The sequence below is a fragment of the Aspergillus terreus genome, genomic scaffold (genome assembly GCF_000149615.1).
Source record: "Aspergillus terreus NIH2624 scaffold_1 genomic scaffold, whole genome shotgun sequence".
Lineage (NCBI taxonomy): Eukaryota > Fungi > Ascomycota > Eurotiomycetes > Eurotiales > Aspergillaceae > Aspergillus > Aspergillus terreus.
The window spans coordinates 2,676,632-2,703,756 of NT_165972.1; the positions used below are offsets into that span (position 1 = coordinate 2,676,632).

General features: G+C 50.2%; 10 protein-coding genes across 10 annotated transcripts; 4 read left to right on the forward strand and 6 right to left on the reverse strand.

The window, feature by feature from the left end:
- Positions 1 to 106: 106 nt before the first annotated feature.
- Positions 107 to 814, reverse strand: ATEG_00954 (N-terminal protein methyltransferase; the record flags this gene model as incomplete). The annotated part of the gene is made up of 1 exon (XM_001211040.1): positions 107 to 814. The coding sequence occupies one exon, from the start codon at positions 812 to 814 to the stop codon at positions 107 to 109; it is 708 nt and encodes a 235-aa protein (XP_001211040.1).
- Positions 815 to 1,251: 437 nt separating this feature from the next.
- On the reverse strand, positions 1,252 to 3,192 carry ATEG_00955 (cytochrome P450; the record flags this gene model as incomplete). Its single annotated transcript, XM_001211041.1, has 7 exons — positions 1,252 to 1,432; positions 1,529 to 1,595; positions 1,633 to 2,149; positions 2,244 to 2,318; positions 2,371 to 2,503; positions 2,551 to 2,640; positions 2,867 to 3,192. The coding sequence occupies 7 exons, from the start codon at positions 3,190 to 3,192 to the stop codon at positions 1,252 to 1,254; spliced, it is 1,389 nt and encodes a 462-aa protein (XP_001211041.1).
- A 2,081-nt stretch (positions 3,193 to 5,273) lies between these two features.
- ATEG_00956 (uncharacterized protein) lies at positions 5,274 to 6,769 on the forward strand (the record flags this gene model as incomplete). The annotated part of the gene is made up of 3 exons (XM_001211042.1): positions 5,274 to 5,492; positions 5,662 to 5,920; positions 5,991 to 6,769. 3 exons carry the CDS (start codon positions 5,274 to 5,276, stop codon positions 6,767 to 6,769), a joined length of 1,257 nt encoding a protein of 418 aa, XP_001211042.1.
- Positions 6,770 to 7,615: 846 nt separating this feature from the next.
- ATEG_00957 (fatty acid transporter protein) lies at positions 7,616 to 9,651 on the reverse strand (the record flags this gene model as incomplete). Its single annotated transcript, XM_001211043.1, has 3 exons — positions 7,616 to 8,657; positions 8,707 to 9,098; positions 9,145 to 9,651. The coding sequence occupies 3 exons, from the start codon at positions 9,649 to 9,651 to the stop codon at positions 7,616 to 7,618; spliced, it is 1,941 nt and encodes a 646-aa protein (XP_001211043.1).
- A 511-nt stretch (positions 9,652 to 10,162) lies between these two features.
- ATEG_00958 (uncharacterized protein) lies at positions 10,163 to 11,802 on the reverse strand (the record flags this gene model as incomplete). The annotated part of the gene is made up of 3 exons (XM_001211044.1): positions 10,163 to 10,832; positions 10,891 to 11,259; positions 11,324 to 11,802. The coding sequence occupies 3 exons, from the start codon at positions 11,800 to 11,802 to the stop codon at positions 10,163 to 10,165; spliced, it is 1,518 nt and encodes a 505-aa protein (XP_001211044.1).
- Positions 11,803 to 12,482: 680 nt separating this feature from the next.
- Positions 12,483 to 14,135, forward strand: ATEG_00959 (M24 family metallopeptidase; the record flags this gene model as incomplete). Its single annotated transcript, XM_001211045.1, has 7 exons — positions 12,483 to 12,623; positions 12,685 to 12,960; positions 13,019 to 13,439; positions 13,478 to 13,576; positions 13,623 to 13,704; positions 13,760 to 13,865; positions 13,920 to 14,135. 7 exons carry the CDS (start codon positions 12,483 to 12,485, stop codon positions 14,133 to 14,135), a joined length of 1,341 nt encoding a protein of 446 aa, XP_001211045.1.
- A 656-nt stretch (positions 14,136 to 14,791) lies between these two features.
- Positions 14,792 to 16,288, reverse strand: ATEG_00960 (uncharacterized protein; the record flags this gene model as incomplete). Its single annotated transcript, XM_001211046.1, has 1 exon — positions 14,792 to 16,288. The coding sequence occupies one exon, from the start codon at positions 16,286 to 16,288 to the stop codon at positions 14,792 to 14,794; it is 1,497 nt and encodes a 498-aa protein (XP_001211046.1).
- Positions 16,289 to 17,055: 767 nt separating this feature from the next.
- ATEG_00961 (uncharacterized protein) lies at positions 17,056 to 18,737 on the reverse strand (the record flags this gene model as incomplete). The annotated part of the gene is made up of 2 exons (XM_001211047.1): positions 17,056 to 17,103; positions 17,154 to 18,737. 2 exons carry the CDS (start codon positions 18,735 to 18,737, stop codon positions 17,056 to 17,058), a joined length of 1,632 nt encoding a protein of 543 aa, XP_001211047.1.
- Positions 18,738 to 20,427: 1,690 nt separating this feature from the next.
- Positions 20,428 to 21,889, forward strand: ATEG_00962 (Zn(II)2Cys6 transcription factor domain-containing protein; the record flags this gene model as incomplete). Its single annotated transcript, XM_001211048.1, has 2 exons — positions 20,428 to 20,550; positions 20,630 to 21,889. The coding sequence occupies 2 exons, from the start codon at positions 20,428 to 20,430 to the stop codon at positions 21,887 to 21,889; spliced, it is 1,383 nt and encodes a 460-aa protein (XP_001211048.1).
- A 1,548-nt stretch (positions 21,890 to 23,437) lies between these two features.
- ATEG_00963 (MFS transporter) lies at positions 23,438 to 26,085 on the forward strand (the record flags this gene model as incomplete). The annotated part of the gene is made up of 3 exons (XM_001211049.1): positions 23,438 to 23,539; positions 23,813 to 23,911; positions 24,469 to 26,085. 3 exons carry the CDS (start codon positions 23,438 to 23,440, stop codon positions 26,083 to 26,085), a joined length of 1,818 nt encoding a protein of 605 aa, XP_001211049.1.
- Between the last annotated feature and the right edge of the window lie 1,040 nt (positions 26,086 to 27,125).

Consider the following 27,125-nt stretch of genomic DNA (forward strand, 5'->3'; position numbering starts at 1 on the left):
CAGTGATCACCGATAGATACATGATCGCACCCCAACCCATATCTCCATACTTCCACCCATCTCATTGTGAACATATCACAGTCGCTCGGCTTATTGGAAAAAATAATCAAGCCATCGGCCGTAATGCATAAGATCTCACGGGCAAGAGGTTTAAATGTTTCGGAAACCCGGCTTGTAATTCTGTCGCGATCACATTCATCCCCGCTGCCTTGAATAGGGCCTTGAACTTTTCATCGGTTCGTGTCACACTGCTGTCGACATCATCGTAGATATCATTGCCAGATAAATCGGTAGAGAGATTCTCCTTGACCACCATGATTCCAAGGTCCGCCAGGGCTGCGCGACACTTGATAAGGAACTCAACCAGTTGAGCATCGGTAAGGTGGCCAAGACACCACTGTGCCCAGATTAAGTTGTATTTCTTCTCGATGCTCCAATTCTCCAGACCCACAACATAGACGTCTCCTAGGGCATCGCTTTCTCTGAGGCTGTCTTTAAGAGTCGAGGCGAATTTTTCAACCGGCTCCACGGCGTCGACAACCTCGCACACCTGGCTGAGAAAGCCTTCCGTCACGCGGCCGATACCCGCCCCGCAATCAACACCTAGCTTGAGCTTCTCGGTCGTTGTGCAGTTGGGGATCAAGCGGCGCACTTTTGCGAGGAAATTCTTGGACCCGCGCAGGTCGATGCGAGAGATCTGCGGGAAGCCACCAAGGATGCCATTGATGGTGGCAGGTACTTCGCTCCAGTAATTTATCGCAGCCGCATGGTCTATGTGGGAGTCCGCAGGGCTGTTAATTGACTCGTTGGACATGGTTAGGGGGGATGAAGAAAAGATAGTATCTGTGTGGATCAAAACATGTTGATTTGAATCGGAACTTGAGGTTGAGATGTTGTATAAAATTATGTAATCCCACCTGTGCATGATTATCTCATCCTTACTTTGCATAAATACATTGAACACTGAACAGCCAAGTACTCTACAGAGAGGGCAGTGCATAACCCCTTTTTGCTACTAGGGGGTACTAGACATGGGGAAATTCTCAACTAAGATGTGCGAGAATCTGCGAACTGATATATGGGCTTGTTGTGTCGTTAATATGATGAGCAAGCCAAGATATATAGTCCTGTAGTGACTTTTGCAGAAATAAACCAGACACATTAGATAGATCAGAAAGAAATAATGTACTTTTGATCGCGACCCGATATAAGAGATAGCAGCTGTTTAGCCCATCGGCACGGAGTCCTTTCCTATATGGTAAAGAATTCGGCTCGCGATTCATATCGCGGTTTGAGAAAAGCCTTCCACGAGCCATTTGCAAATTGCATTGTGATGTACTGTCTGTAGTCGATGTCCTGTGCTGGCACCTCGATGAACTCGAATCGACTAAGCAGATTCGCGGTCACCATTCGAATCTCCGCCCATGCAAAACTGTGGCATACACATAAGCCAACCTAGAACAGGAGATCTCGGGAAATCCGGTCGCGAAGCGGTTTGCAGGAACTTTGCAGGAACGTTGCAGCTTACTTTTTACCAATGCAAGAATGCTTTCCAGCAGAAAATGGATAATAAGCAGTTAAACTGTCGCGAACCGCTTGATCAGTTCTCCGTATCCCGCTACTATCAAATACCTGGGACATATTTGGGAGGTGGAACATCAGGTGGCCGGTTTTGCAACCATCTCTCGGGCCAGAAACGGAGCGGATCAGGCCAGTAAGCCGGATTTCGATGGAGATCCCGGTAAGAGGCACAGACAAAAGTATGGGGAGGTATGGAGAATCCAATCAGCTCGATTGATTGGTTCAATGTCCTGCGGCCCATCTCTGATGCTATAGGGTGCAACCGAAGTGTCTCTTTGATGCACGCCTCAAGATACTCATATTGAGAGTCGGTCCGGACTGCTTTGCTGGTAATAATTGAATCGTTCGGTAGAAGCACAGGGAGAGCTTCCAAAAGTCTGGCTTTTACTTGAGGATTTCGCAAGACCTCCAAGAAGAAACAACCGATGGTGCCTGAGGTGGTCTCGGATCCAGCAAGGAGAACCTCGGACATCTGATCAATGACATCTCTCGGCACCATCTTCATTCCGCTATCTGGCTTTTCTCCTTCATCTATCAGATGCTGTAGGAGATCTGGGCCGAGATTTTTCTGAATGTGTTGTTCTTTCATCAATAATCGCTTTGATAGCCTGACAATGACAGTCAATTCGCAGCTCGCTTTCTATTCATCCAAATCGACTCACTGCAATCATGCTATCAGGCCAATCAAACTTGATATCAACGCCAATCTTTCTCAATAAACGTTTGAAGTAGACCATCTATAAGCCGCTTAGCAGTCTGGTTCACAGTTACATAGTGCGTTCTTCAAACCTGATAACGCTGCGCCATTCCTTTGAAGATTGCTGAGGGTATTCCACTCCAAATTTTCTCATCAATGCCGAAGGTCGTCTCTTTTTGAGGATTTGTGTATCCAAATCCTCTGCCAAAGGAGCATTCTCCCATTCTGCAGATAGCAATCAGTCTTTGTCCCAAGATCGAAAAGCTACTTACATATCTAGTGCCAGACTATGAAGATCATCCATCAAGTCCATCGTTGCGGGTTGCGTGAAGGTTTCAAATCTCCGAGACGAAAAAGCATCGCTGTATTTCACAATAAGGTCCTTGAGGCATTCCGTGAAAAGCGGTTCGAGTTTATCTACGTAAGAGACCGTAAAAGCCGGCGAGAGAAACCGCTTCAGTCGCTTATGAGGATCGTGCCGAGTAGCAGGGACGAATTAGTTGCTTCTAGTTCAAATGAGATTCAAGTTAGACCAACATTTCGCCGAATAGTCCAGGGCTCGAGCGGTCCCTGGATATTTCCGCATACATCGTGACCTTTGGCAGGTCTGCTGTGATCAGGATTGTCCGCATCGCTTCCATATCAGACACCCAGACTTGGCGTGGGCCCAGGCGCATGATGGATCCGTATTCCTGATGTCCTTTCTCGACAATCTTCCATATTTTTCCTGTTGCGAAGGCGTAGTTCAGGTGTAAGGTAGTTAAGGGGGCATACCATGGACCTGGTATGCGCGATAACGGAGACACAATAGCCTTCACTACACCAATAATGTAGCTGACACACAACAGAAATATAATGAGGAGGATGAATGAATAGTATGGATGCACGATCCCCTGTTCCACCAAACGGCCCATGGTGTTTCGTGAGAGTATGCGCTCTACAGTGGAAGACGGGAGTGCAATGCAATAGTGAACTATCTTCCAAAAATATATGACAGGGGGCGGTGATTCTTAAATAGTCAATGATACTACCTAGAAGAAGGGAATCTCGTCTAACAAAATCAAGGGAGCAACCACTCTGGCATTGACGCGCGCTCAACGTCAGCGTCATACATCTACACACCCATATGATGGCAATATACAGATTTCGTAATTCGCATCATGGAGCATATTTTGAATCAGCCATCAATAACAACAAGCATGTGAAATAGACAATTGACGCGCTTCTTTACCACATTCCCGAACAGCTATATAAACTGGTTACTTTTCTACCTCGCTAGCCATTAGACATCTACTTTAGAAAGAACAAACTCGGGTAAACAGTAGAGAACCTTAGGTCGCAGTCTAGAATCTTGAACACGATGTACTCTTCCCAATGAATTGATAATGTTTAGCCTGAGAAGGAAACGCCATCAATACAACAAGCTTCATAAGGGGTCTCTTTCTACATATGGAACCTTGGAAGGTGTTATTATAAAATGTTGCTCTACGTCTGCAAGTACTGGTGCAGTCATGGCTGCTCCACAACAGGGCTATACATCTATCCAGCATTACGATTAGGTCGCTCCAGCCATATGCCGTATTCTGGACGATAGAGTATATTTACGAAGAAAGTAAAATGCAGGCAATCACGCAAGAAATAGACAGCTCAATGCGTCATATTTTATTCAAATGGGCCAATTTCCCTGTTTTGCTAGTGCTCTAACCAATTCCTCCAGCAAAGCAAGAGTGGCCGTATGGGGCTCAGGTGGAGGCGCGTTTCCCATCGTCTTTGGGCTGTAGTTCACTACACATATATCAACCAGAATCTTCACCCGAATCATGTGTGGAAAGAACTCTGGATATGGATTCCTAGGAGAACAGAGCGCTGTTTTAGAAACAAAAATCTGGAAGTGTCCCACGGCATGCGCCAACAAACCTACAGAGTCTCGACAGAACTATAATCAGAACCTGCTACTGCACGCCACGCTATTAACATACAAGGTCCAGGTTGGTTCGCTCGCTCACTGTAGCTACGTAAACATTTTCTATGCCCTTCCTGACCCTTAACGAGCTATGACATTCTGTTAAGGCGGTGGCAGAATTTTGGGAACCAAGCGAGGAATGTTTGGGTACCGCTCAGCCTGGACTCTTCCACAGCAGAACGAGTCCTAGGAGACGAGCGTGCTAGGCAAACCAAAATGGCAGTCGGAGGTACATGAATTAGGCACTCGGACTCAGATCTTGTGGATGATATTGACTCACCTTTAGATTCCTCCGATCTCAACATTCCCGATCACTTTCCCTACAAGGACTTTATACAGAAGTTCTATAGCCTTATTGACGCGCCACATGAGCATGAGAGATATGTCAATTGTTTCTCACCCGATGCAAGCGCGGTGTTTGGGACAACGAGGGTAACAGGCAGAGCAGGTATGATTTCCGCTGAGGTATCCACATTATCAGAGGCTGATTTGAAGAACAGGAATTTCTAAACTTCGAAGAGCTCTTTGGACCAAGGTCAAGAGCATGACCCATAGGATTATTCACGTGTGTCCTTATGGTCCATATTCAGACTTTGCAATGATCCACGGATTCGTCGACTACGAGTTGAAAAACGGCGTTTGCAAGAGGGTGGACTTCGCAGCACAGTGTCACTTTAGGAAGGGAGAGGAGGTCTTTCTTGAAAGATATCAAGTTTACATGGCGGAGTACATTGAAATGTCGGGGGAGGCTAAAATTTGACCGGTGAAAAGCACCTCTCGCGAGTCTAACAAGTGGGTATGAGCTGGAGATCCATACTTTTCCAACATTTCTTTACCTGCTTTGGGTTTCAATGGTTGCGCATGGCCCGTTCGAGACCATCGTGCAGAATAGGAAAGTTATACATGATGCGCGATGTGCTGAGAACATGCAATATGCCATTTCTTTGCTGTTTCCCTTTCTCAACTCCGTACCTCAAACACAAGTACCCAATATTTGCGTAGGACCGATTTGCGACTTTGTACGTCATCAATATGAAGTTGTTGGCTTTACTCCTGGACTCCTCGGCGATTGCCACCCTTCTACTCGCTGTAACAACGGGCTATGTGGTCTATCAGGTCTTCTTTTCTCCGCTAGCTGCATTTCCTGGCCCTTTCTGGGCCAAGGTTACCTACTGGTATTGGGCCTGGCGATCGATGAGAGGACAGGCTCATCGTGATCTTGTCAACCTCCATCAAAGATATGGCTCGGTGGTTCGCCTTGGGCCCGACTACCTGTAATCCATCTCTAATCATAACCAATAGCCCCTCGCCGACTGATTCTGTGCAGGAGCGTGGCAAATCCAAAAGTTTTCAGGAAATATACAGTATGCTGCATAGGACAAATTTCCCAAACCACCAATTCTCCCCAATACTAACATAGCCTGAAGAGGCTGGAGGCAAGTTCCGCAAATCCGCCGTACACGATACAGTCACAGGAACGCGACCTTTTGATCTGCTTGCTCAGAGAGACGAGAAGATCCACTCTGGGCAGCGAAGACTGGTGGCTTCAGCTTACACCATGGACTCGATTGTTTACCTCGAGCCCATGGTGGACTCCCTCATCGTTTCTACCATGGAGAAGCTCAGTACACTACCTGGTGATATTGATCTAGGAGGGTGGATCCAGCTTTTTGCATTCGGTATGCTTCCCTTGAATTATTGTACAGATTTATGTGCCTCACCCGGGCTTATATTTGCCTTTGCTGCTAGATGTCATCGGAGCAATTAGCTTCTCCCGGCCGAGCGGTTTTATTGAAGCCGGAGATGATGGTGGAATATTCAGGAGAATGCAGAACTCACTGTCATCTATCTCTTGGCTAATGTACGTCGACTGGTTCTACTCCCTGTACCAGCGACTGATGCCGGTGATCGGAAACTGGCTAGCCGCCAACGATCGAAACGGGCATTTCTTCAACTTTGCTCGACAGGAGATCACCGCGCGGAAGGATCGCGCCGGCAACACAAAGGATATGGCCAGTCAGCTATTTGCAGTGCAGCATACTAAAACCGAGTTAGACGATACTAATATTGCATTTATGATGGCATCTAATGTCCTTGCTGGCTCGGACACTACATCAACATCGGCTCGTGCAGTGATCTACCTGCTTCTGAAGAACCCCAAATCCCTGCAGCGGCTGCTGGACGAAACAGAAGAACGAAAATCAGACGGAAGGTTGAGTTACCCGGTTAAGTTCCAGGAAGCAGAGTCTTGGCCTTATCTGCAGGCGGTAATGTATGAAGCGATGCGACTATATCCCGCTGTTGGAAGAAATCTGGATAGAGATGTGCCAGCAGGAGGACTTCGAATCGGAGATCACTGGGTCCCCGAGGGTGTAAGTTTGTCTTTTCATTGTTCTTGCACCAGTAAAGTAATGATACTTTTCCAGACCATGGTGGGTTCGACTGCCTGGGCCATCCACCGGATTCCTGAAATTTGGGGACCTGATGTCGAAGACTTCCGTCCGGAGAGATGGCTTGACGAGGAATAGGTTGGAGATCTGAGTGAGTCTGACTTGTATGATCCAATTCAACATCGCTGACCAGAACAATTTGCAATAAAGAGAGATACTTCTTTGCCTTTGGCGGTGGGTCTCGTACATGCATTGGCAGAAGTGAGTCGCCCCTGCTGCTACTGCTTCTCATGTTATCCACCTGCTCCGCATCGTATCACGCTAACATTGTCCATGATAAGATATCAGCTGGCTCGAGATATCCAAGGTTTGAGAGAGAGCCGACAAGTGCTTTATTACCTAAGGCTGATAGTACTGCAGTTTGTACCGACCTTGTTCATGCGCTTCGATGTAGACCTGGTCCCAGGTACTGCACTGGAGGAATTTTGCGGGTAAGCTCTCCCTGAACATTAGACTTATATGGCTATAACGGTGAGAATAACAGTAGGATCACTAGGGCCTTGGTCTTTCTATCCGGACCCGATGTTCAGCTGAAGCTGCGTCCTGATTTCTTTAACACAGCTGTGAAAGCGAGCACTGCCACATGATCAACCATAATTTCGTTTGATAAGGGCCCGTGTGGCATTGGCCAGTTCAGATCCATTGGTATATGCTATCAAGAGAAGTTCCTGGTGCATGATTCCAGGTGGTAGTGAGGATGTGTTGTTGGATCTGGCCCCGCGTCAGTATTTAAAAACTATCAAGAAACGCTTAGGGCGCTCGAATCACCGAGATTATGGGGAAGGGCTATCGCTTTCAATAGTGAGTGTTTATTCTTGTCTACAATAGAGACTCGATCAGAATAAGCAGCATATGTATGTAGGATAGTCATATTCAGTCGTCCTCAGTAAAGTCGTCATTGCCGCACACTAAACTCCTCTTATCTTAAAGTTGTATCTCTCCGCTCTTCACCTTCTGATATGCCTCTTGAGTGAATGGAACATACGTCGTCGCGTTTGGTGGCAACCAGTACATAGTATCCCCCGACGCCTCAGCCTTCGCGACATCACAGCCCTCCTGCCTGAGCTTCCCCTTCTGCAATTTCATCGTACTTGTGTACCCCAATGCATGAGTGATTCTTAGGAAGATCGGGACAGCATATCGTGGCATGCGGCGCAGGGAATGCTCTGCCAGACCTTTGAAGTCAAAGGCGTCTGCTGTCAGGCCATCCGAAAAGACAATTGCTGCACAACCAGCCCTGCCATCGGCGTTTGGGACAAGCACCCCGTAAACATTGCACTCTGCAATGCCAGGAAATTGGCCCAGCAGATCGGACACCTCATTTGTGGAGACATTCTCTGATTTCCAGCGATATGTGTCACCAAGACGGTCAACGAAATAGACACATCCATTACTGTCCTGTCTCATCATGTCACCGGATCGAAACCACATGTCTCCCTTTTTGAACACATCTCGGATAAAGCGTTTGTTCGTGGCCTCTTGGTTTTTGTAGTATCCTTCGAATTGGGCGTATGGATTGGCCGGGTCGACCCAGTGGATCGTTTCGCCTGGGACGCCCCGGGGACATTCTGTTGCAAAGCCCGTCTTTGGATCGCGAATGATTTCCTGCGTGTCAACATCGATCTTGACCATTTTCTCTCGTGAGCCATTGATAACGTTCCAGAGAAGTCCCCGGACGCCAATTGCATGTCGGCTGAATTCTCCTCGGTTCGGATTATACATGGCGCCCATCCCGTCCGAGGCAGCATATAGTTCATGTATCGTCGGAATGCCGAACCGCTGTCGGAAGGGCTCCCACACATCCGGCCTCATCCCATTGCCCCATGCCATCTTCAGTTTGTGCTCCCTCTCCAGGGGGTGGGGCTTTGCATTAACAAGGTATCGGCAGAGCTCGCCTACATATTGCATGATGTCTGCTTGGTATGTGACGACCTCCGGCCAGAATGTGGAATGAGAAAACTTCCGTCTGGATGAATGTCAGCTACGCCTGAGATCGTAGGTTCGGTGAGGCTTACCCTAGGATAAGAGTGCATCCGGCGTGGATGACTGGGGTGACACACAGCGCATGCGCTGCCCCGTGAAATAGTGGTAGACACGTATAGAATCGGTTTGATGGTCTCAGCCCCAAATACCGAGCAACGCCCCGGCCGGTGTATAATTCAAATGCTGCGGCTTTTGTAACTGCCTTTGGGAATCCTGTTGTGCCGCTTGTGTAAAGCAGAATCTTCGTGGAGTCCGGTGGAATGCTGCGGCGCCGCTCCGGAGACGGTGGTGTATGCGGATATTTTAGCGAAGAAAAGAAGTCCCGGGAGTAGTAGATGATGTTGCATTTATCAAGAGTCTCCTTCACTGGATCAACCAGGTGCTTGATTTGCTCATCGACGAGGCAGTACCTCGCTTCACACAGCTAGGAATGGGTCAGCAAGATCACAGGAAACGATTGATAGCAATACCCTAATACAATGCTCTAGTGACTGGCCAGTCAAGCTATGGTTGATGAAGCATGGGGCAGCGCCGATGGAGTCTAACGCAAACCAAGCGATGAGATACTCCGGACTGTTAAGCCCATCCAGAGCAACAAGTTCTTGCTTCTGGATGTCCAGCTCTTGCAGCAGCCAGTTGCCGACTTTGTTAACATCCTGCAGGAACTCCTTGTAGGTCCAGGTCCGGCCATCGGCAGCGGATATCAGGAACACATTATTGGCAATGGCGGGAGACTTCACTTGGTCTTCTAGGATTTGGTACATGAGTAGTCGGTCTTGCTGTACTTTCTCCGCGATGTAGTTCTGTGCATCTCGCTGGCTTCGACCATAGATAAGGGTCCTAAGATCATTCCGGATGTGAAATTTTGCATCCAGCCATCCGGCCAGAGCCAGCGATCCTAATGCTGTCGCAGCGAGGGTTTCTGTCTCGGTCAGTTTTAGTCCCCTTTTGCTTTCATTTTTGGACTTACTCGCCATATTAAACCGGTGCGTCTGTGTTATTGCTGGGTTTCGCGAGAAGAGGGGATCCAAAGTAGATATAGCCACCGCCTAAGGCTCATCTAATAGCGTCCCGAGGGGAAATAGCTTGTAACGTCCTCGGGCCGAGTTATCCATAAGCAAATCCTGTGCGGGGAGCGTGGAGGCCCCGGATCAGCGCCAGCGGGTTGAAACTGTCTTTAAGAGATGTTCCCGCGTTAGTGAAGGTGTATTTTGAGTCTATTTGTGTGGACAACGCCTAATAGACACTTGAATCACCTGGGATACATCTGATATGCAGCCTTCCGTCCCCTTCATGCCGTAGACAACATTACATTGCGATGCAGGTCAATTCATCGAGGCTTTGTAGGGGAGGGGACGTATAGGACACATTTACCCCTCATTCGGAGGCAATGGCCATGCTACCACCTGATCTTTTCTGGTCAATCCATTTTTTGCTGCGTAGGACGACGAGGTACCTCGATAGGAAGTTCAAATAGCATAATAGAATCTACACAACTGGCTTCACATTTTCTTGTGCCACCGTCCCCTCAACAGTCCCCCACTCAATATGGTCGTACCCATTCCTCTCCAGGTAAGCCTTCCATTCATGGTCTCCGCAATCCAGCTCCTTCTCCGAATCCCTCAAAACGAACCATGCCAGCAGGGACCCCAGCACTGCAAATCCCGATCCTATCAAGAACACCGCCCGTGTTCCCTGGAACTCGTCATCCCCAAAACTGGCCAATATCGGCTTGAACACCTGCGTGCCAATTGCGGCCCCGGCTTTACTCCATGCGGCGGCGAACCCTACCCCGTGGCCGCGGAGCGCGGTGGGGAAGCTCTCACTTGCGGTGAGGACGATCGTTGCCCCGGGGCCAATTTCACCGAGAGTAAGGAATATTCCGTAAAGCACAATGAACAACGGTAGTGACTTTTGGATGTGTTGTAGGGCGCCGCCGAGAATGAAGCCTAGGATTGCTTGGAGGAAAAATCCTAGCGCCATGGTTCTACGCCGCCCGATCCTGTCGGAGAGGAAGCCGCCGATGAAGGCTCCTGGGATGTAGAAACAGTTGATCAATGTACCCCAGGCCATAGTCAGTGTGAGAGACGAGTTAGGATTCACGCGGCCGACGATGGTGGACGAAAAGAGACCGAAGGGGTATGAGATGTAGTTATACCTGCATTATGTCTTTAGCTGAAGCTCTCGGACTTTTGCTGGACAGATCCCATGCTCACAGGAACCACGACCCACAAACACCCAGTAATGGTCGCCAGTATTTCTTCATGGCCAGCCAATACGGTACCCGTTGTTTCCTCATCGCACTCTTTTTATATGCAGAGCTGACGGCCATGCGATATCGGAACCAGAAGATTGAAAGGGGAGGAATTGCTCCTAGGGCTAGGGCCACCCTCCAGACAGTATCATAATGACGGACCTGTTGATGGAAGCACAAGAGCAACAGAAGTGGAACGAGTGCCCCAAAGGCGAACCCCAGAGATGCAGAGAGGTCGGCAATCATGGCGAAAATAAAACCTCGCTTATGGCGAATGGCAGACTCCTCGTCCGTTGCCTCTGCAGCACCAGCTCCGGCGACAGGATATTCCCTGGGATCAAAACGAGCACAGTCAGCTCGTCGCTTTTCGGGACAAATAGCAGGTAAGTACCTACCCTCCAGCACCAACACCCGCAATACCTCTGGCGATGATGAGCATCCAGAACATTCCGTTCTCCGTGACGCCGCTGGCTCCTGCACTCAAAGCGATTCCCAGGACAAGAATCATGGTGGTCAAGACGGCTCCTGTCTTTCGGCCCAGTCTGTCGGATATGTAGCCGAAGGAGAGCATGCCAATGATCATGCCCACCATAAAGGCGTTCGAAAGTCGAGACGCTACCGCTGTTGTGAGGGAATCGGGATAAATGACCCCCATGATAAGCTCGATATTCCCGATAATTGATGCGTTGAATCCATCCGATCCGATTGCTAGGCCTGAGAAAATGATCATCAGAAGTACCGACAGTTTGGAGTAATTCTTGCGCGGAGAACAATTGCTCTCATCGGCATTGGGCGTGGACATTTGTTGAACATTGCTACTTTTCTCGTCGTCATGGGTTGGTCCATCTTGTGCAGACTGATGACGGCCAGCCATGGTGTCTCTTAGAGCTTTTTGGCCAGTAGGTGACATGGATGGCGGATGAATGAGAGTATTTATCTTTCAGGCTACACCTCCCCGCGGTTAACGCCAGGATGCCCTAATCCATGCATCAATTAACCCGACCATACTCCGTAGAGAGACGAATCCATACTATCGGTGCGCTAATATCTGGCGTGCCGTCCACAGGGATATTGATTGATAGCGGAACGGTGCTGTCCGATTCATATGATCAACAGAAGAGATATACCCAGGTACCCACGGAGTAGGTATATTTCTCCCATCGGCTGTTCCGCAACCCTGTCATAGAAACCAGAAAGTCATTGCTCTGTTGCTAAGAATGCAGTAAGAACACATCTGTCACCAGTTTTACGCCGAACTACATTTGGTCCTTATCAGGGCCATCATCATCCTTCCTCGTCAAGAATGCCGAGTGCGGCCAAGTAGAAGGATGGCGGGGGTGGGGAGGTTGGAAGCTTTCGGCTCCAAGCGTGACTCGTTTCGGCAATAATTGGCATTCACGTCCGCTTCGCTCGGTTTTCGTGAGGGGGAAACGAAACTAAACCACCACCAATTCCCGCCTGCTGCTGATATGCTCGGATATTCTCCGCGATAGCGTGGAAAAGATAAATAGGTATATCGGTGTCTGTGTTCTCCAATCATTATCGTAGGCGACAATGTCCGGAAAACAACCGTATTTGCCCGTGGTTCACGGAGAGGAACGTCCTGGCGACAGGAGGCCGTGGCAAGCGAAGAGGGCGAAGCAGGTCTTGTTCAGCTCCCTCTTGTTACTGATAGTCTATAGTTTGCTTTTGAAGGTACGTTAACTATAAATACATCTTGTTTGGTAGGCTGAGCTTGTACTGACCCTCATCCAAGTTCTTCCCTGGTCGTCACAGCGTCAACCAGGTTGATCTTTCATCCAAGTCATCCAGGCTCCAGGAGTTTCAACAATGCTCGATCCAAAATTTCCAAGATACCGGACATTATTTCCTGGAAACAGCTATCCCGATCTCAGTGGCGGATTTCGAAGAGCGGCGCGACCGTCTCGCCCATGCCCTTGTAGTAGAGGATGCGGATGCATTCGTTGTTGAACCAGGATACACGTTCAAATACTATGCGAACGTGAGCCAGCCTGAGTGGGAAGTATGGGAGGTAGGCGATTTCAATATTCAACCACAGCGTAACGCCCATGCCTCTGACACCCGTACAGCCGGAAGAACGCCCATTCCTCATGGTGGTCCAGCCCCATCACCACCCATCTGGACAGATTACGGCAAAGACGTCGTTTCTCTCTCCCTCGTTTGAGGCAGAGCGGGCTCGTCTACTCAACATGCCCTTTGTCGAAGAGATAGACATCATCCCCTGGGAAGAGCACTGGAATCCGTACAGCACATTGAAGGAATCGGGTATATTCAGCTCTCTCAATCGCACGCCACGCCTCATGGTGGACGAGGAGATGCGTGATTTTATCCAACGAGGACTGGGGAGTGCTGGGTTTGAGGTCGTTGGATTGGCAGGAGACGTGGAAAGAGTCCGACAGATCAAGACCGACAGAGAGATCGGAATTCTTCGAGCGGTTAACACTGGCACTGTGGAGGCTGTACGACAGATGAGAAAATGTGCACTAACATGTGAATGTTCTCACTGGAATTATACTGACCTAGTACAGGTTTATATCCTGGTTTGACTGAGAGCGAGATTGCGACAGTACTGGATAACACTCTTCGTTCTGCTGGATTGGAGCCATTTTTCGACATTGTTCTCTTTGGTACGTCTCACATTGTCAGCTCGGAGGAGGCTGCTGATATCAGTAGATGAAAATGCTGCCAATCCTCACGGCGGTACAGACGGGTTGAAGGTGCTTGAACCAACTACTTTCGTGTTGATTGACGTGGGGTAAGGCTTCTTGCTCCATATATGGCCGACTGTTGATAAATAACTACCTACGCAGGGCTCATCTGATGGGGTACTCGTCCGACATCTGCCGCACATTCTTCCCCCCGTTTCTCCCACGAAGCCACGCCAACACTTCTGCCGAGCTGCAAGACAAATTAAGGGTTCGGTCTTACGCCCTGCGAGCAAGCCTCAGAATATACTGATACGTTGATCAGGTATGGGATATTGTCTTCGAAGCACAGACTAAATCCATGCAACAATTCAAAGTCAATGAGACGGCTGCTAGTGTGGACATAGCCGCGCGGAAGGTCATTACGGATGCCGGCTACGGAGATGCATTTACGCATAGAGTCGGTCATGGTATTGGTATCAAAGGTCAGGTCCTTGTTTCTTCCTACCCTACCTCTCTAACATCTCAATGCAGCACATGAAAGCCCATATTTGAATAAGGGGAATCATGAAACTCCCCTCAGAGCAGGAATGACTTTCACAAGCGAGCCAGGCATATATCTCGTTGATCAGTTTGGTGTCCGCCACGAGGACATCTTCCTTGTAACAGAGGATGGTGATCCAGAGTTGTTGACAGGAACACGGGCTGGCGGACCTTGGGATCCCTGAACAGCATGATATGGTATGTGCTTGGGCGCGATCATTTAAGCAAAGTGAAACGCCTCACTTCACCGCGCTGATTACACCAATCAACCTATCTATAATGATAACACTTTTCATCGCATGCGGTGTTAGCCGCAGATAAGATAACTAGGGCATCGGAGTGGGAAGATAGGTATGGGTCAGCCAGGGCCAGAAATCAAACCAACCACTACAGCCAGCAAGGCAACCCTATATTTGATGCGTCTATACAATGGAGAAAATCAGAACAGAGTTTCCGTTTCCGAAGATATCAAGGATAAGAGGACCCTGTGGTCGTATGTACTTCTGGAAGGGAGGCGGGTTTATAGGAAAGGAACAACGCCAGTCGGCACAATCATTCTGATAACCTTCTCATGAGCGAGCTGTGTTCAACCCACGTGAATATGGTAAACAGGACCCCTTCGCTACCTTCCTTTCCATTGTGTAGGGGTCGCTACTACAAATCTGAGTCTTCTTCATCTGGCAGTGGCATCAGCTCTGTATCCACCCGGAAATAACAACCTTCCTCCCATGGTACCGGTGTCAGATCACCCGGTAGATGGAGTGTCGCCTTACTCAACGGCCAGCGGTCATAGCTAAATTCCACTCCGGCACCTGCAAACATGGCACTCACCACCAAGTCATTATCCAGTGTATAGTATGTGTCGCAGGTAACCTTCTTCAAATCCGGGAAGTGTCCTTCGGAGATAGCACCCGCGAGGCCGGATATCCCATTTGATAGCCATTCGACAGAGCAACTTATGTCGCCAACAAACTGCAGTGATGTGATGCTACGCGGGAGGACCTGGGTCAGAGGCGGGGGCTCGGTATATCTCAAATCGTAGATCGCGCTGGCGTTGAGGAATAAGTGTCGTAGCGCGTTGAAGTCTCGAAAGTCCACGATTGGCTCTGAACGCTCCAAATGGATGAGCCCGGAGGGTTGAGGGAACACCCCCCGCTTTCGCAAGTCCAAGTGCAGTGACTCGAGGGTTTCGCGGTGCCATCGGAGACACCGCACTGCATCCCATGGTGTAAATTGATCTATGGGATCGGCCCCTGGGGCAATAATGTCGAGTGATATGTATGGAGGACACGTCTCGTATGTAAAGCTCCGCAGGCCATTACATGAGCGAAGCAGTCCTTCTAGGCCTTTTTTAGTGAGCTTGCTGCGCGTGATGCGAATGACTTTGAGGTTGGGGAGTGAAGGGAACGGAGACTCGGTCCAGATGCCTTCACACATATGGAGGTTGAGTGTCTGTAGATGGGTAGCAACTTCAAGGAGAGCACCCGCGCGCCACCCAAGGTTCAGTAATTCACGTTCATAACAGCGTGCGTGTAAAACGACATCGAGGGTTTTCAGAGGCAGAGACAAAACCCTGGCTCTACGTAGGGCCGAGGGGCAAACGGCCTGGACTCGGGTTTTGCGGCTTTGAAGGCTGCAATGGTTGAGATTCGGTAGCAACGCAATCAAAAGGGCTAACAGGTCGTCAGAAACCAACCCCTCCTGGTCTTCGATCTGCAAGGCATTCGCTGCTTCGCGCAGGGCATCCTTTCGCTCCTTCGTGTCGCCGGATTGCAGGAGATCCGGGTGGATATAAACTCTCCGCACTTTGGCGGCTAGATCGCGTCGTCGTGCCACCGTCCGTACGAAAGAAGCAAGTCGGCCATTCCATGTGTACCGAGTTGATCGCCAGGAGTCTCCATATCCGGGCACAAATTCATGGTATAAAATAGGCTGTGCAATAGTACAGAAGCGCCTGGAGACTAGACAGAGACAGAACAGTGTATGGCAGTCCAAAGAGTGCCAGGACAACGCGTCAGGGTCCTGCGGAGTGTCCAGCCGATGTGCATGCGGTGGGGTTGACTGGTGCTGTCCAGAGCAGTGCAGGCAGAAATAGCCGAATATTTCATGCAAAACCTCGGTTGAGAGCGTAGAAAGCATTGCTAGGGGCATAATTCTCCGATTGAGATGGGTTGGAGTGGTTTCTTTTGATATACACTGTGGTCAGATATTGCCCACTGTTATTGAACACGCCAGGTTCACCGCCACTAATTCTGCCAGACAAGGCTACACAATCCGCAATCACACAACCACATATACGTTAGCTGTAGACAATGGTGGAGTGGAACAAATTTCAATTATTTGGTGGTCAAAGTGGAAGTAAGTCCTCCATACTGATTGAATTCATCTGAGTCGATCAGAGTACGGAGTACCCCGTAGAGAATATACCATAAACAGGAACTTGGCTGATGATTGCCATCACGTGAGCTCTACCCGTTGATTGGTGGCTGCTCTTACGCAACGACGGCAATCAAAAACCCCGATTACAAATCATCGGCTACCCGGTGACCGGCCCGGTGACTCGAAATAGGCAACTCTTGGGATCCACTCGGCCCACCATCTCAAACTCTATCTACATGCTAGTAATAGTAAGCTCAGGTCCTGTACAACACGTACTATACAGACTCAGTACTATTATAGATCTTAAGCAAGTCATATTCCTGCTATGTATGTACTCTCCACCAATGCGCTTGAATAGATCTCATGATACAAAGGTTTGTAGGGAGCTCAAATCGACGGTGAATTGCTACCTAGTATTTTACCTACTATTTACAGAGAGAGAACCAGCATACTAGGGAAGACAGAACAAGACAGCAAAGGAACCAGATGTAAATCCTCCATCACACGGGTGCCCCAGGCACACCACGGCTGTGTCAGATTCAGCAAGAAAAAGGTTTCCCAACAGATCCAGTAGCATAATGTTGTAACTGTTGAGTGTCAGCTTCAGTGCGCTTCCCCGAATGAAAACAAGACTTACAATGTCCTTAATGCTGGCATAGGTCCCTCCGGCCAGCACCAAAAGCCCAAGAAGAAAGATAAAAATGCAAGCAAGAGCATGGAGCAAATTCGTGCCCGCATACCATCTGCCCTCGCACAGAAGCACGACCCACATCACAGCAGGAAAGTAAAGCACGAAACCAGATATAAGAAGAGCTGAGCTGAGTGAAAGAAGATCATCAAAGAAAGGGATAGATTCTGCTAGAACCCATGCCACGACAGTGACAACAATGAGGACAGCAAGCCAAGTAATCCAGCCCTTTGGGGTATTAATAAAGCGAGCAATAGAATTTTTATAAAGCCGGAGGTGAACATATCGCGCCGTCACGGTATTGCCGATGGCCCCGGAGATGAAGATGAGCGGGAGGGCGAATCCAAAGGCTATCTTTGGGAGCACGCCACTGAGCGAGAGTAAAGACGGACTCTGAACATCTACGCCGATGAAGACGTACATGAGTGAGCCGATAAGGGTATACACCACAATCTCGACTATCCCCAACGCCCAAATGGACTTCATGAAGTCGGTCGGGGTGTGCATCTCGGACTGGAAAGGCGTGATGAACATGCAGAAGCTGTAAGAAAACATTATGTTGGAGATAGCCACCATGGCGTCCTTGAACCCGGCGTCTGGGGCGGGCCATGCTGACCACTCTTGCCCAGCGATACCAACTGCTGAGTGTGAAGCCCGCACCCCGGAAGCGATAAGGGCAATGAAAATAGTCGTCGTCACGGAGGCGAGGTCAATGTAGCCCAAAATGGCGGCTTCTGTGAACGATGGCATAATTGAGAGAATAAACAACAGAGCAGCCGAGGCGACACCAAAAACCAGACCGCAAGCTCCGTTATCACTTAGGGTGTTGAATGCAACCGTGCCGGTCAGACAGAATGATGCGGTCATGAGGATCAACTGGAGCACATATAAAGCGCCCACCAGCTCGGTTCCAAATCGGCCCATGACAAGGCCCCCGATATCTCCGTAATTGGTAATCTCTGGGTAGACAATCTTCACTTTGCCGACAATCCACCCGGTATAGATGACTACCAGTCCAAGGGCAACACAACAGATCACGCCAGCAACCATACCAAGTGTTGCAAAGGCGCTGGGAAGACTGAAAGTCCCCAGACCAATGGCTTCGACAATCAGGATCACAGTCATTCGTTTCCAGCCAAGGCGGCGGAATTTCGCCTCTCCCTCGACCATTTTTCGTTTCTCAAAGTCCGTGACCGTGCCGATTGCGTTGTCGTATGACGCCCTGACCCTTGTGATCTCGTCCGGGTCAAGGCCACTAGGGTCCTTGGGTGGAAGGGGGCTGGACGGTCGTCCGGCGGTGATGTTGCTGGTCTCCATGATGAAGAGTCTCGTCTGTTGATAGAGTGACAGGGGTGTGGGAGTTGGATCAACTGCACACCTCTGGACCTGGGGAAAGAAACAGTTTTTACTTGTATTAATATCCCCGGTGGTGATGTGTGCGCCCCCTCGTCGGTGGGGATGTTCTCCATAGTGATATGGGGATGTGGATCCGGAGTGTCTCATACCCCGTACCATCGCCAACTCTTTCCCCATCTTGTTATTTCTACTCCGGAGTAGCCGCACTATAGCGTGTGGACAACGATCGTCGTTGGCGGCGCATTAGTCCCGACTACGTCCGTTGTATTATGTGAGAGAAACTCACATTGGTTGCAATTGACGCAACATGCTGTTGGTGAGGCGGCTCTAATTGGAACGTGGACTTGGTCCGAAAGCGGCCTCGGTAAAGAACGCATGAACAGGTCATAGACAGAGACCGTGCTGATGGCAAGAACCGGAAGAAATAAGCAGGTAGATATACTACCTAACTGTCAGGCCGTATTATAGAGTTGCTTCTAGGGACCGTGCAGCCATTCTCAAAACTGATGTGCAGGTACGCGTTGAGAATAGGGTTCAGGCTGGAGGCCTTTGGCTCCATGGCTGATGTCCATAGAGAGCTACCTATGGTTATTCGATTACATTCACAAGAGCTCGCCAATTGATTGCTCGGCAGCAATTAAGATGCGGGTGGGTTCGTTACTACCTACCCAGGTGGTTAGCCCCGCGTTTCCACCGCGAACGGGTTTCCCACTAACGTTCTGGTGGCGCCCCAGGAGACCGGAACAGCCACAAGGGATTGCGGGTATCCGACTTCCGTGTTCCTTTCCCCTCGGGGGTGGGATTCGCTCCCTCTTGGCAGTCTGCTGCGGAAAAGGTTGTGGTCAGACGGGCCGGCCCGTCGTCTGGGCAAACTGATGCGGCGTGTTGGATCAGTAGGACAGAAGTCCAGCGTCGAAGGTGCAGACGGACACTTTCATGATTGTCTGATGGCTGGCACGGAAAATATCCCAACAGAAAGGAACAAGTCCGGAATGATGACCTCCGTGGTTCTGTATCGCATATTATGGCAAAATAGAACAGCCTTTGATAAGTACTCAATGGGATCGAATATCTCTAGAAGGCGTTGGGATTAAAGTGCAAAGTGCCAGTATATCAGGTGTACACGACTTACTATCCCTCATCTCGACACCTATAGCTCTACATAGTTCTCTATCGTAGGAATCGAGGGCAGTAACAGAAACGCCGTAGCGTCCGGATCTATCATTACGGAACATAGATTATTGAAGAACGAGCCTATGCGTAAAACAATATGCATAAATTTAGCTACATCTGGCTCTCCGCGATAATGGCTGTAATGTCTCAGGTTGTCGCCTCTATCTGCTTCTATTGTGGAGTGTCACCTACTGTAATGTGTTAACGGTATGTGGACTTCGTTCTAGTCAGGGGCAAATATATATATCCAACTGTCTTTTCCAGATGACTTTAGCCAAACAGTTCATTTCGTTTTCTCCCTCTTTTTCCTTGATATTTTCTTTTTTATAAATCCTTACCACATGGTCTGTATTCATGTATATGTTCAGTTATTTATCGTATTATTGTTCTGCAAAAATGGCGCAAGACTGATTTGCTTCAGTATAGGCCGCCAAGAATAGCCGTGTCCCTTAGACCACGCCAGCCAGCCATGTCGTAGCGCACTACTCTGTATAGGGATCTAGATTAGGTGGGATTGTTCCATTTGTCACGATAATGATGCCGTGGCGTGGCCCAATAACCATGACCAAGAGGGCGCCTCCGCCCGAACCCCTGCACCACCTCGTCCTCTTTCTTTCTCTTTCGCTCTCTCAAACCCCCCTCATAGACTCCATGCCCCCTTCACACACCCCCACCTAAACCTCTGCCGTGCAACATGTACAGCATTCTGGAATATCGTCAGAAAAACGCCAAATACGAGCTGGTGGACATTCGTCACTCCAACAAGCCTCGCACTCGAGGTCCTCATTTGGCGTGCCACACATGCCATTCCATGAAGGTATGAATACATCTCTCGATCTTCACCACTTCATTCACACCCATCCATCTAATTTTTCGTCCGATTTGCCTCTCCTCAGGTCAAATGTTCCGGTCAGAGAGATGGTTGTAGTCGCTGCAAAGCACGATCCATCCCGTGCACCTACCCCAAGTCCAAGCGGGCCACGCGCAACTCGGAAACACCCGTCCGAACCACGACTCCATCCATCGGATTATCGCACCCCTCAGGCTCTCATGGCGCGACTCCACCTCCACCGAATCTCCCCACTCTGGCCGAGAATCGCCTCGACGATGAATGGCAAAACATGTCGTGGTTATTGGATGCGTGGACCGAGGCCAATGCGAGATTAGGACTCACCCCCGACAAAATGCAGACGGCAGACGAACGGCCTCCACCAGAGGGAAGCCTCCGGGAGCGCAGAGTCCCCGTGAGAACTGGCAGCATTCAGGCTGGCTCTGGGGAAACCGTAGCGCTCGCTCCTCTCGACAAGAATCGGAATACTGCGATGGGCTGGAGCCCCTTCACCTGGAGTCCGTTTGGAGAATCCAGGGGGGAATTGGCTGAGATGGCTGGGAGTCGGGACCACATCCAGTCAACTGACCCACAGCACATGCACCACCTTCACGACTACGATGTGACCACAATGCTGTCTGTCTCAGATTTGCTCCCCGGCCAGAATGACCACCACATATGCCCGACAGATATCCAAAGAGTCCCCAGTGTTATGACAGTCAATTCCATCGATACCTCTAGCAACAGTCAAGAACTCCAGAGCCAACAGCTCCTGTCTCCACCGGCCCCAAGGTCGATTCCGGCCTCCGTTTGTTCCAGATCTTGTGTCAGCCACGCATTCCAGGCCCTCGGCGACCTGCAAGTCATTGAGAGCAAGTTCTCGCCGACGGGATTTGACAACCATCTCAACTTCATGAAGCGCTCCTTGGATCGGAGTTTCAGCCTAATGGATTGTCTGGACTGTGTTAGGTCGGCATCGGTCATGACATTACTCACAGCTATCTGTGAGAGGCTGGTGATATCCTTCGAGGCCTGGGCACAAAAATACCAAGGAAGAAGCGCCATGAAAGTCGGGAAAAATCCTGACGTACAGGGTAGTCAGCCATTGCTGCACATTTTCTTCGGGGCCTACGAAATCAGCATGGGGGATGAACAGTGCTCGATACTCCGAGCTCTAGCCATGGTGCAGCTACGGAGACTGAACCTCCTCATCGGCCGGATGAGCGATGTGGCCGTGCTGCAGGCCTGGACGGACCGGAAGGCTGTCCTGGAATCTTTCTTATCGAGAACCGAAGAGGCAGCGTCTACGCTCATAGGGCGCTTCTAATGGATGCGATTGTAATCCGACAAATCAAGTTTATGCCAGATAAAATACTCAATTTATTCCATGCTACTGGTCATGCAGCTATCTACAGATGTCCTTGACCGCCGTCCACCAGGATATCTTCAGCAGCCACGAACGAGCTCGCGTCGCTCAGCAGGCAGACCGCCGCACCATTCAGCTCACCGGGCGCCCCCATCTTCTTTAGCATGATGTGGCTGCACAAATTCTTGAAGATGCCTGGATTCCCGCTGCAAATCGCCTTGACATATCGGTAAGCATAGGCCTAGGTCGGTCCTCGCGTCAGTACCATTTCTCAGAGTGGAGGTGATGCGGCTGGCAGGACAGGGAAGCAGGTTACTCAGAAGAGATGGAATTGGCCCGAATTCCATAAGACGCATATTCGACCGCGACCTGTTGAGCGAGCCCGCGAACGGCATATTTGGTCGCTCCATACGCGCTCACCGGGCGGGATGCATTGGCTTGGTGGACGCAACGGACGAGATGAGCAAAATGGATCCCCGGCTTTTCTGCTTGAGGACCTGGCAGGTGCTCTAGTGGTCCTCAGTTTCCGAGAGCGACACCAATCTAAGCACAAAAATACTTCTCATAAAGAAAATAAAGTAGCATATAAAATGACCGGTAGATGGCGAGATGAAGAACAGAACGATCGTCCATCTGGGGACAGAAGATGGCTTCAACAAAGCGGGTGGCCACAATGGTAACCCCCGTGATCACCGCCACTCCCAGAAACCGTCTTGTTTTGCTGACGTTGGGAGAAGGAGGCACGGGGCTGTCGCGTCCGGTCTTCATAAAGCGGTGGATAGGCGGGTGGGTGATAGACTACACAAAGCAGGGTATTAGCGGAACCTGTATCCAGCAAATATGCCGGCTGCGGTCTAATTTGGTGGTTAAATGGGTGAAGAAGGATAACTCATACGAGTATGCGAATTGATAGAATGGAGAGGACTCGGGAATAGCGCGAGAGGTCTGGAGTTTCAGTACAGGCAGGCCAGCCCGTCCCGAATATATCTCGGAACGGATAAGGGAGAAAATGCTCCGGGTTGCATTGATCGTAGTTGATTAATAAATGAAGTGATGTACACTTTTAAGACTACAGGTACAGGTGCGGGTATTCCGAAAGTCCAATAAGATTATTTCTGACGTAAGATGGCCCTGCTTGTTAAGTACCTAGTAGTTATAGAACTTGTGAAACAGAAATGGGCCATACAGTGCCCCATGGGCGTGATCACACGTTGGTGGCTTTGCGGCTTTTTTTTTTAGGTTGATGATATGTTTAGTCAAGGTTCATCGGACCATTTCCTCCCTCATCTGTGCCCTCTTAGTCGAAGCGAAGCTGGACTTGGAGGATATGCAAGTGAGGGCTCTCCCCAATTCCCGAAGCATCGGTCTCCGAATGCTCCAATCTACTTGTATGTATGTACAATAGTGCCGATCTGTTGCTAGCCAATCAGGACCGTAGCTCGGGTCGGAATGTCCCGAAGCCGTGTCCCTTTTGGGAAGTGCCGACATCCACCGTTATTATCTTCCACCATGACTTGCATATTCACGGACCTCTGTTTTTCTTTAACGTCCTACCTTAATGTTGCAGAATATGTCGCCGCTGATAGTCATCCTGCACCTCTGTCTGTCCCTGTGAGTTCAGGGGTCTGAACTTTAGCGGAGCCGCTCGCAGGAGTCGCCGCCAATGGACCCAATGTTACATCAGTCGGAGTACTCTGCACGCCATGGGGCGCGACTTGACAAAATCAACTATTGCAAATACACGGACCATGAATAGCCAGAAATAACGGGCTCGGGGAGCCATAGACTAATGGACGGCCGACCAACCGCCCATTGAGCAAGCCATTCTTATCTTTCCTGGATAGTCCCCCTGATTGATTGATTGGATGGGCTTTATGGTTGCAGAACAGGCACAAAGGGCTGGAACCAGGTCTTCTCTCTCACTCAGGTGCAGTTGTAACGGAAGGGATGTCAGGACGTGACCTCGGGGGACCTGAGCTGGAGGTAGGGTTCCTTTCGATTATTCCCCATGCTGGTGAACTTTTGTTGCTGACATGAAGGGGCCATAGTTTCAAGTCGCAGCGATACTTTGGCAAAGACAACGAAACGGTTAGGAAAACCCGGCTGGTGACCCTGCTGCGGTGAGGAACGGGATAAATGAAGCAGTGAAGATAACACCCTAGAGAATTCCAAGGAACTTGTTTGAGAAGAATAGCTTTCGGTGCACATTATGTGATCATGGATGTTTACTAGTGAATTGATTTTCTGTATGCGTCGTACGTTTCGTTGACATACTGCCCAACGGCATTTCCCCAAACGGTAGACCAGGAGGAATATGAATAGATCATTCTACGTACATTCCATTTTGGCCACAGTAATTCCTCCAGAGCCCTGAATCGATGTGACAGCGAAGAGAGGGCCCTGATTATGCAAATCTGATGCATGTTGTGCGGAAACAGGTAGCCCAGTCCTAAACGGGTAATGCCGATGCCCTGAATGCTCAGTTCTTCTCAAATCTCTCAACACATTCTGTTGAAAGCCAATAATGGAGACTTAAAGAGTCCACCAACTACTCACTATTGACCCTCTCCCCCTATGTGCAGCTTCGATATTCTGCAGCCACTGTCGATCTTCCCAACCGTTGCCCCATGAGTCCGCCCAAAGCACCTCACTGGAGGCTTGTCACCTCCCAAGCCTATGTCACTGACGACGTCCTTGAGTATTCATATACTGGATCCGGTACGAGTGAGGATCCGTTCATCGTGGAGTGGATGCCCGCAGACCCGCGGAATCCTATGCAGTTTTCTAACACGCGCAAATCGGTCATCACGGTAGTGGTTTCGTTGGCCGCGCTGGCCATCGCCTTTGCTTCCACCGCGTACAGCGGCGCCATCCCACAGGTGATGAAGGACTTTGACTGCTCCTCCGAGGTGGCTGAGCTTGGGCTCTCTCTGTTTGTGCTGGGATTCGCCATCGGACCACTGCTATGGGCGCCCCTGTCAGAGACCTATGGCCGGCAGACCTTGTTCTTCGTCACGTACGCGGTCTTCACGGCCTTCAACGCGGGTGTTTGCGGGGCACAGAACATCGAGACGTTGCTCATTCTTCGATTCCTGGCCGGTGCATTTGGATCATCGCCGCTGACCAACTCAGGCGGTGTGATCGCTGACACATTCCCAGCCTCGCATCGATCCCTGGCCATGTGTGCCTTTGCGTCCACCCCCTTCCTCGGCCCAACGCTCGGCCCTATTGTTGGAGGGTTCGCTGGCGTCGCGATTGGGTGGAGATGGGTAGCAGGCATTGTCACCATCTTCTCCGGGGTGCTCTGGATCGTTGGGACGCTGGTCGTACCGGAGACCTATGCACCCGTGTTGCTCAAGCGCCGAGCGGAAAAGCTATCTAAAAGGACAGGCCTGGTCTACGTCAGCAAGCTCGAGCACGACCGGGGCAAGCAGTCGCTCTCGCAGGTCTATAAGGTAGCACTATCGCGCCCGTGGGTCTTGCTGATCCGCGAGCCCATCGTGCTGTTCCTAAGCATCTACACGGCCATCGTGTATGGCACGCTATATCTCACCTTTGCAGCCTTCCCAATCGTTTACCAGGAGGGCCGGGGCTGGTCCCAGGGTGTCGGGGGACTGGCCTTCATTGGCGTGGCCGTCGGCATGGTCCTTGGGATCCTGCTTACCATCATCGACAACAAGAGGTACAACCGTGCAGCAGCAGAATGCGGCGGCGCAGCGCCACCGGAGGAGCGACTCCCACCTACAATGCTGGGGGCCACCGTCCTCCCTGTCGGGCTGTTTATCTTCGCTTGGACGACCTATAATCATATCCACTGGATTGTCTCAATGATCTTCACCGCAGCTCTAGGCTTCGGGAATGTGATGCTCTTTCTCAGCGTCTCCAACTACCTGATCGACACTTACACCGTCTTCGCCGCCTCCGTACTATCCGCCAACGCCGTGCTGCGGTCCATCTTTGGCGCTGTGTTTCCGCTCTTCACCACGTACATGTACCGCGATCTTGGTGTTCATTGGGCATCGAGCGTGCCTGCCTTCCTGGCGTTGGCATGCGTGCCCCTGCCGTTTCTGTTTTATCGGTTTGGGCCTGCCATTCGGGCGAGATCCAAGTACTCGGCAGAGGCGGCGCGGATCATGGCGCAGTTGAAGCAGGGGTAGATTGTGTGCTGTTCATCCGTTCACCAAATATGTGTACGACACGCCATCTGGTCAGCGTACTGCTCAGCTGCCTTTGGGCCACGCCATCGTCCCGAGGGACTTCATTGGCCGACGAGTGTTCGACGACACGGTAGTGGAAAGGAAGTGAAAATGTCAACGATGTGATTTATCCGTGATTCTGAACCACAGCGTCTCGCTAGTAAATGGTAAGGTTTGTATTCAGTTCTTAGCTGTGGGAACCCGAATACCTACGTACATAACACGGCTGATGATTACTTCGTAACCTTAGTACATAGGAGTAAATCAGTAGCTGTGCTATCTATGGGGGTTGAAGCTAGTAGTGCCGATATATAACAATCCAATCGCATGCAACACCTGTCATTCACCGAACATTGTATTAGCTGGGTGATATACTTCAACTGTAATGCGCACAGAAAGGTCCTGAAAGTGGGCGTAAATATTTGAGGCTGGTCAGACACTGAAGCAACCGGCCTACCTCCAGAATCAACACCAGCTGCGATGCGTCATGGGGCCTCATCATCTAGAGCCTAATGGAGTGGCGGCTGACGATACGAGCTGGGTGGCAGAAGGCAACACGCTCCAGACAACGTGGCGGTGGCTTCGCGAATGAGGCTGTAGCATACTAGTCGATTTAAGAAGACAGCCATCCCGCACAATCCGACAGCAGCAACAGTTTGGTGACACCTGCATCTGTCCTCCTGGATCCAACTGTTTTCCCGGGTCTGAAGTTCTCTCTGCAATCGGCCATGGTCAATTTACCGAGACCCAACAAGAGCATTCATATTCATCATGCATTACGCACAACCAAGACGAGAGCTCAGTTCTGGAACATGGGGGATCTCGGCGCCCAGGAAGAATTTCTCGATGATACCGGGCTGCGGGCTAAGCTTGAAAAACTTGTTGGTTGACACTAAACGCCGATGCTGTGTTCATGTCCGCTAATGATCCTGCGGACTACAGGACTCATTCTGGACAAATGACAGGGGAGGGAAGTTTGCTCTCATGTATAAAAATTATCA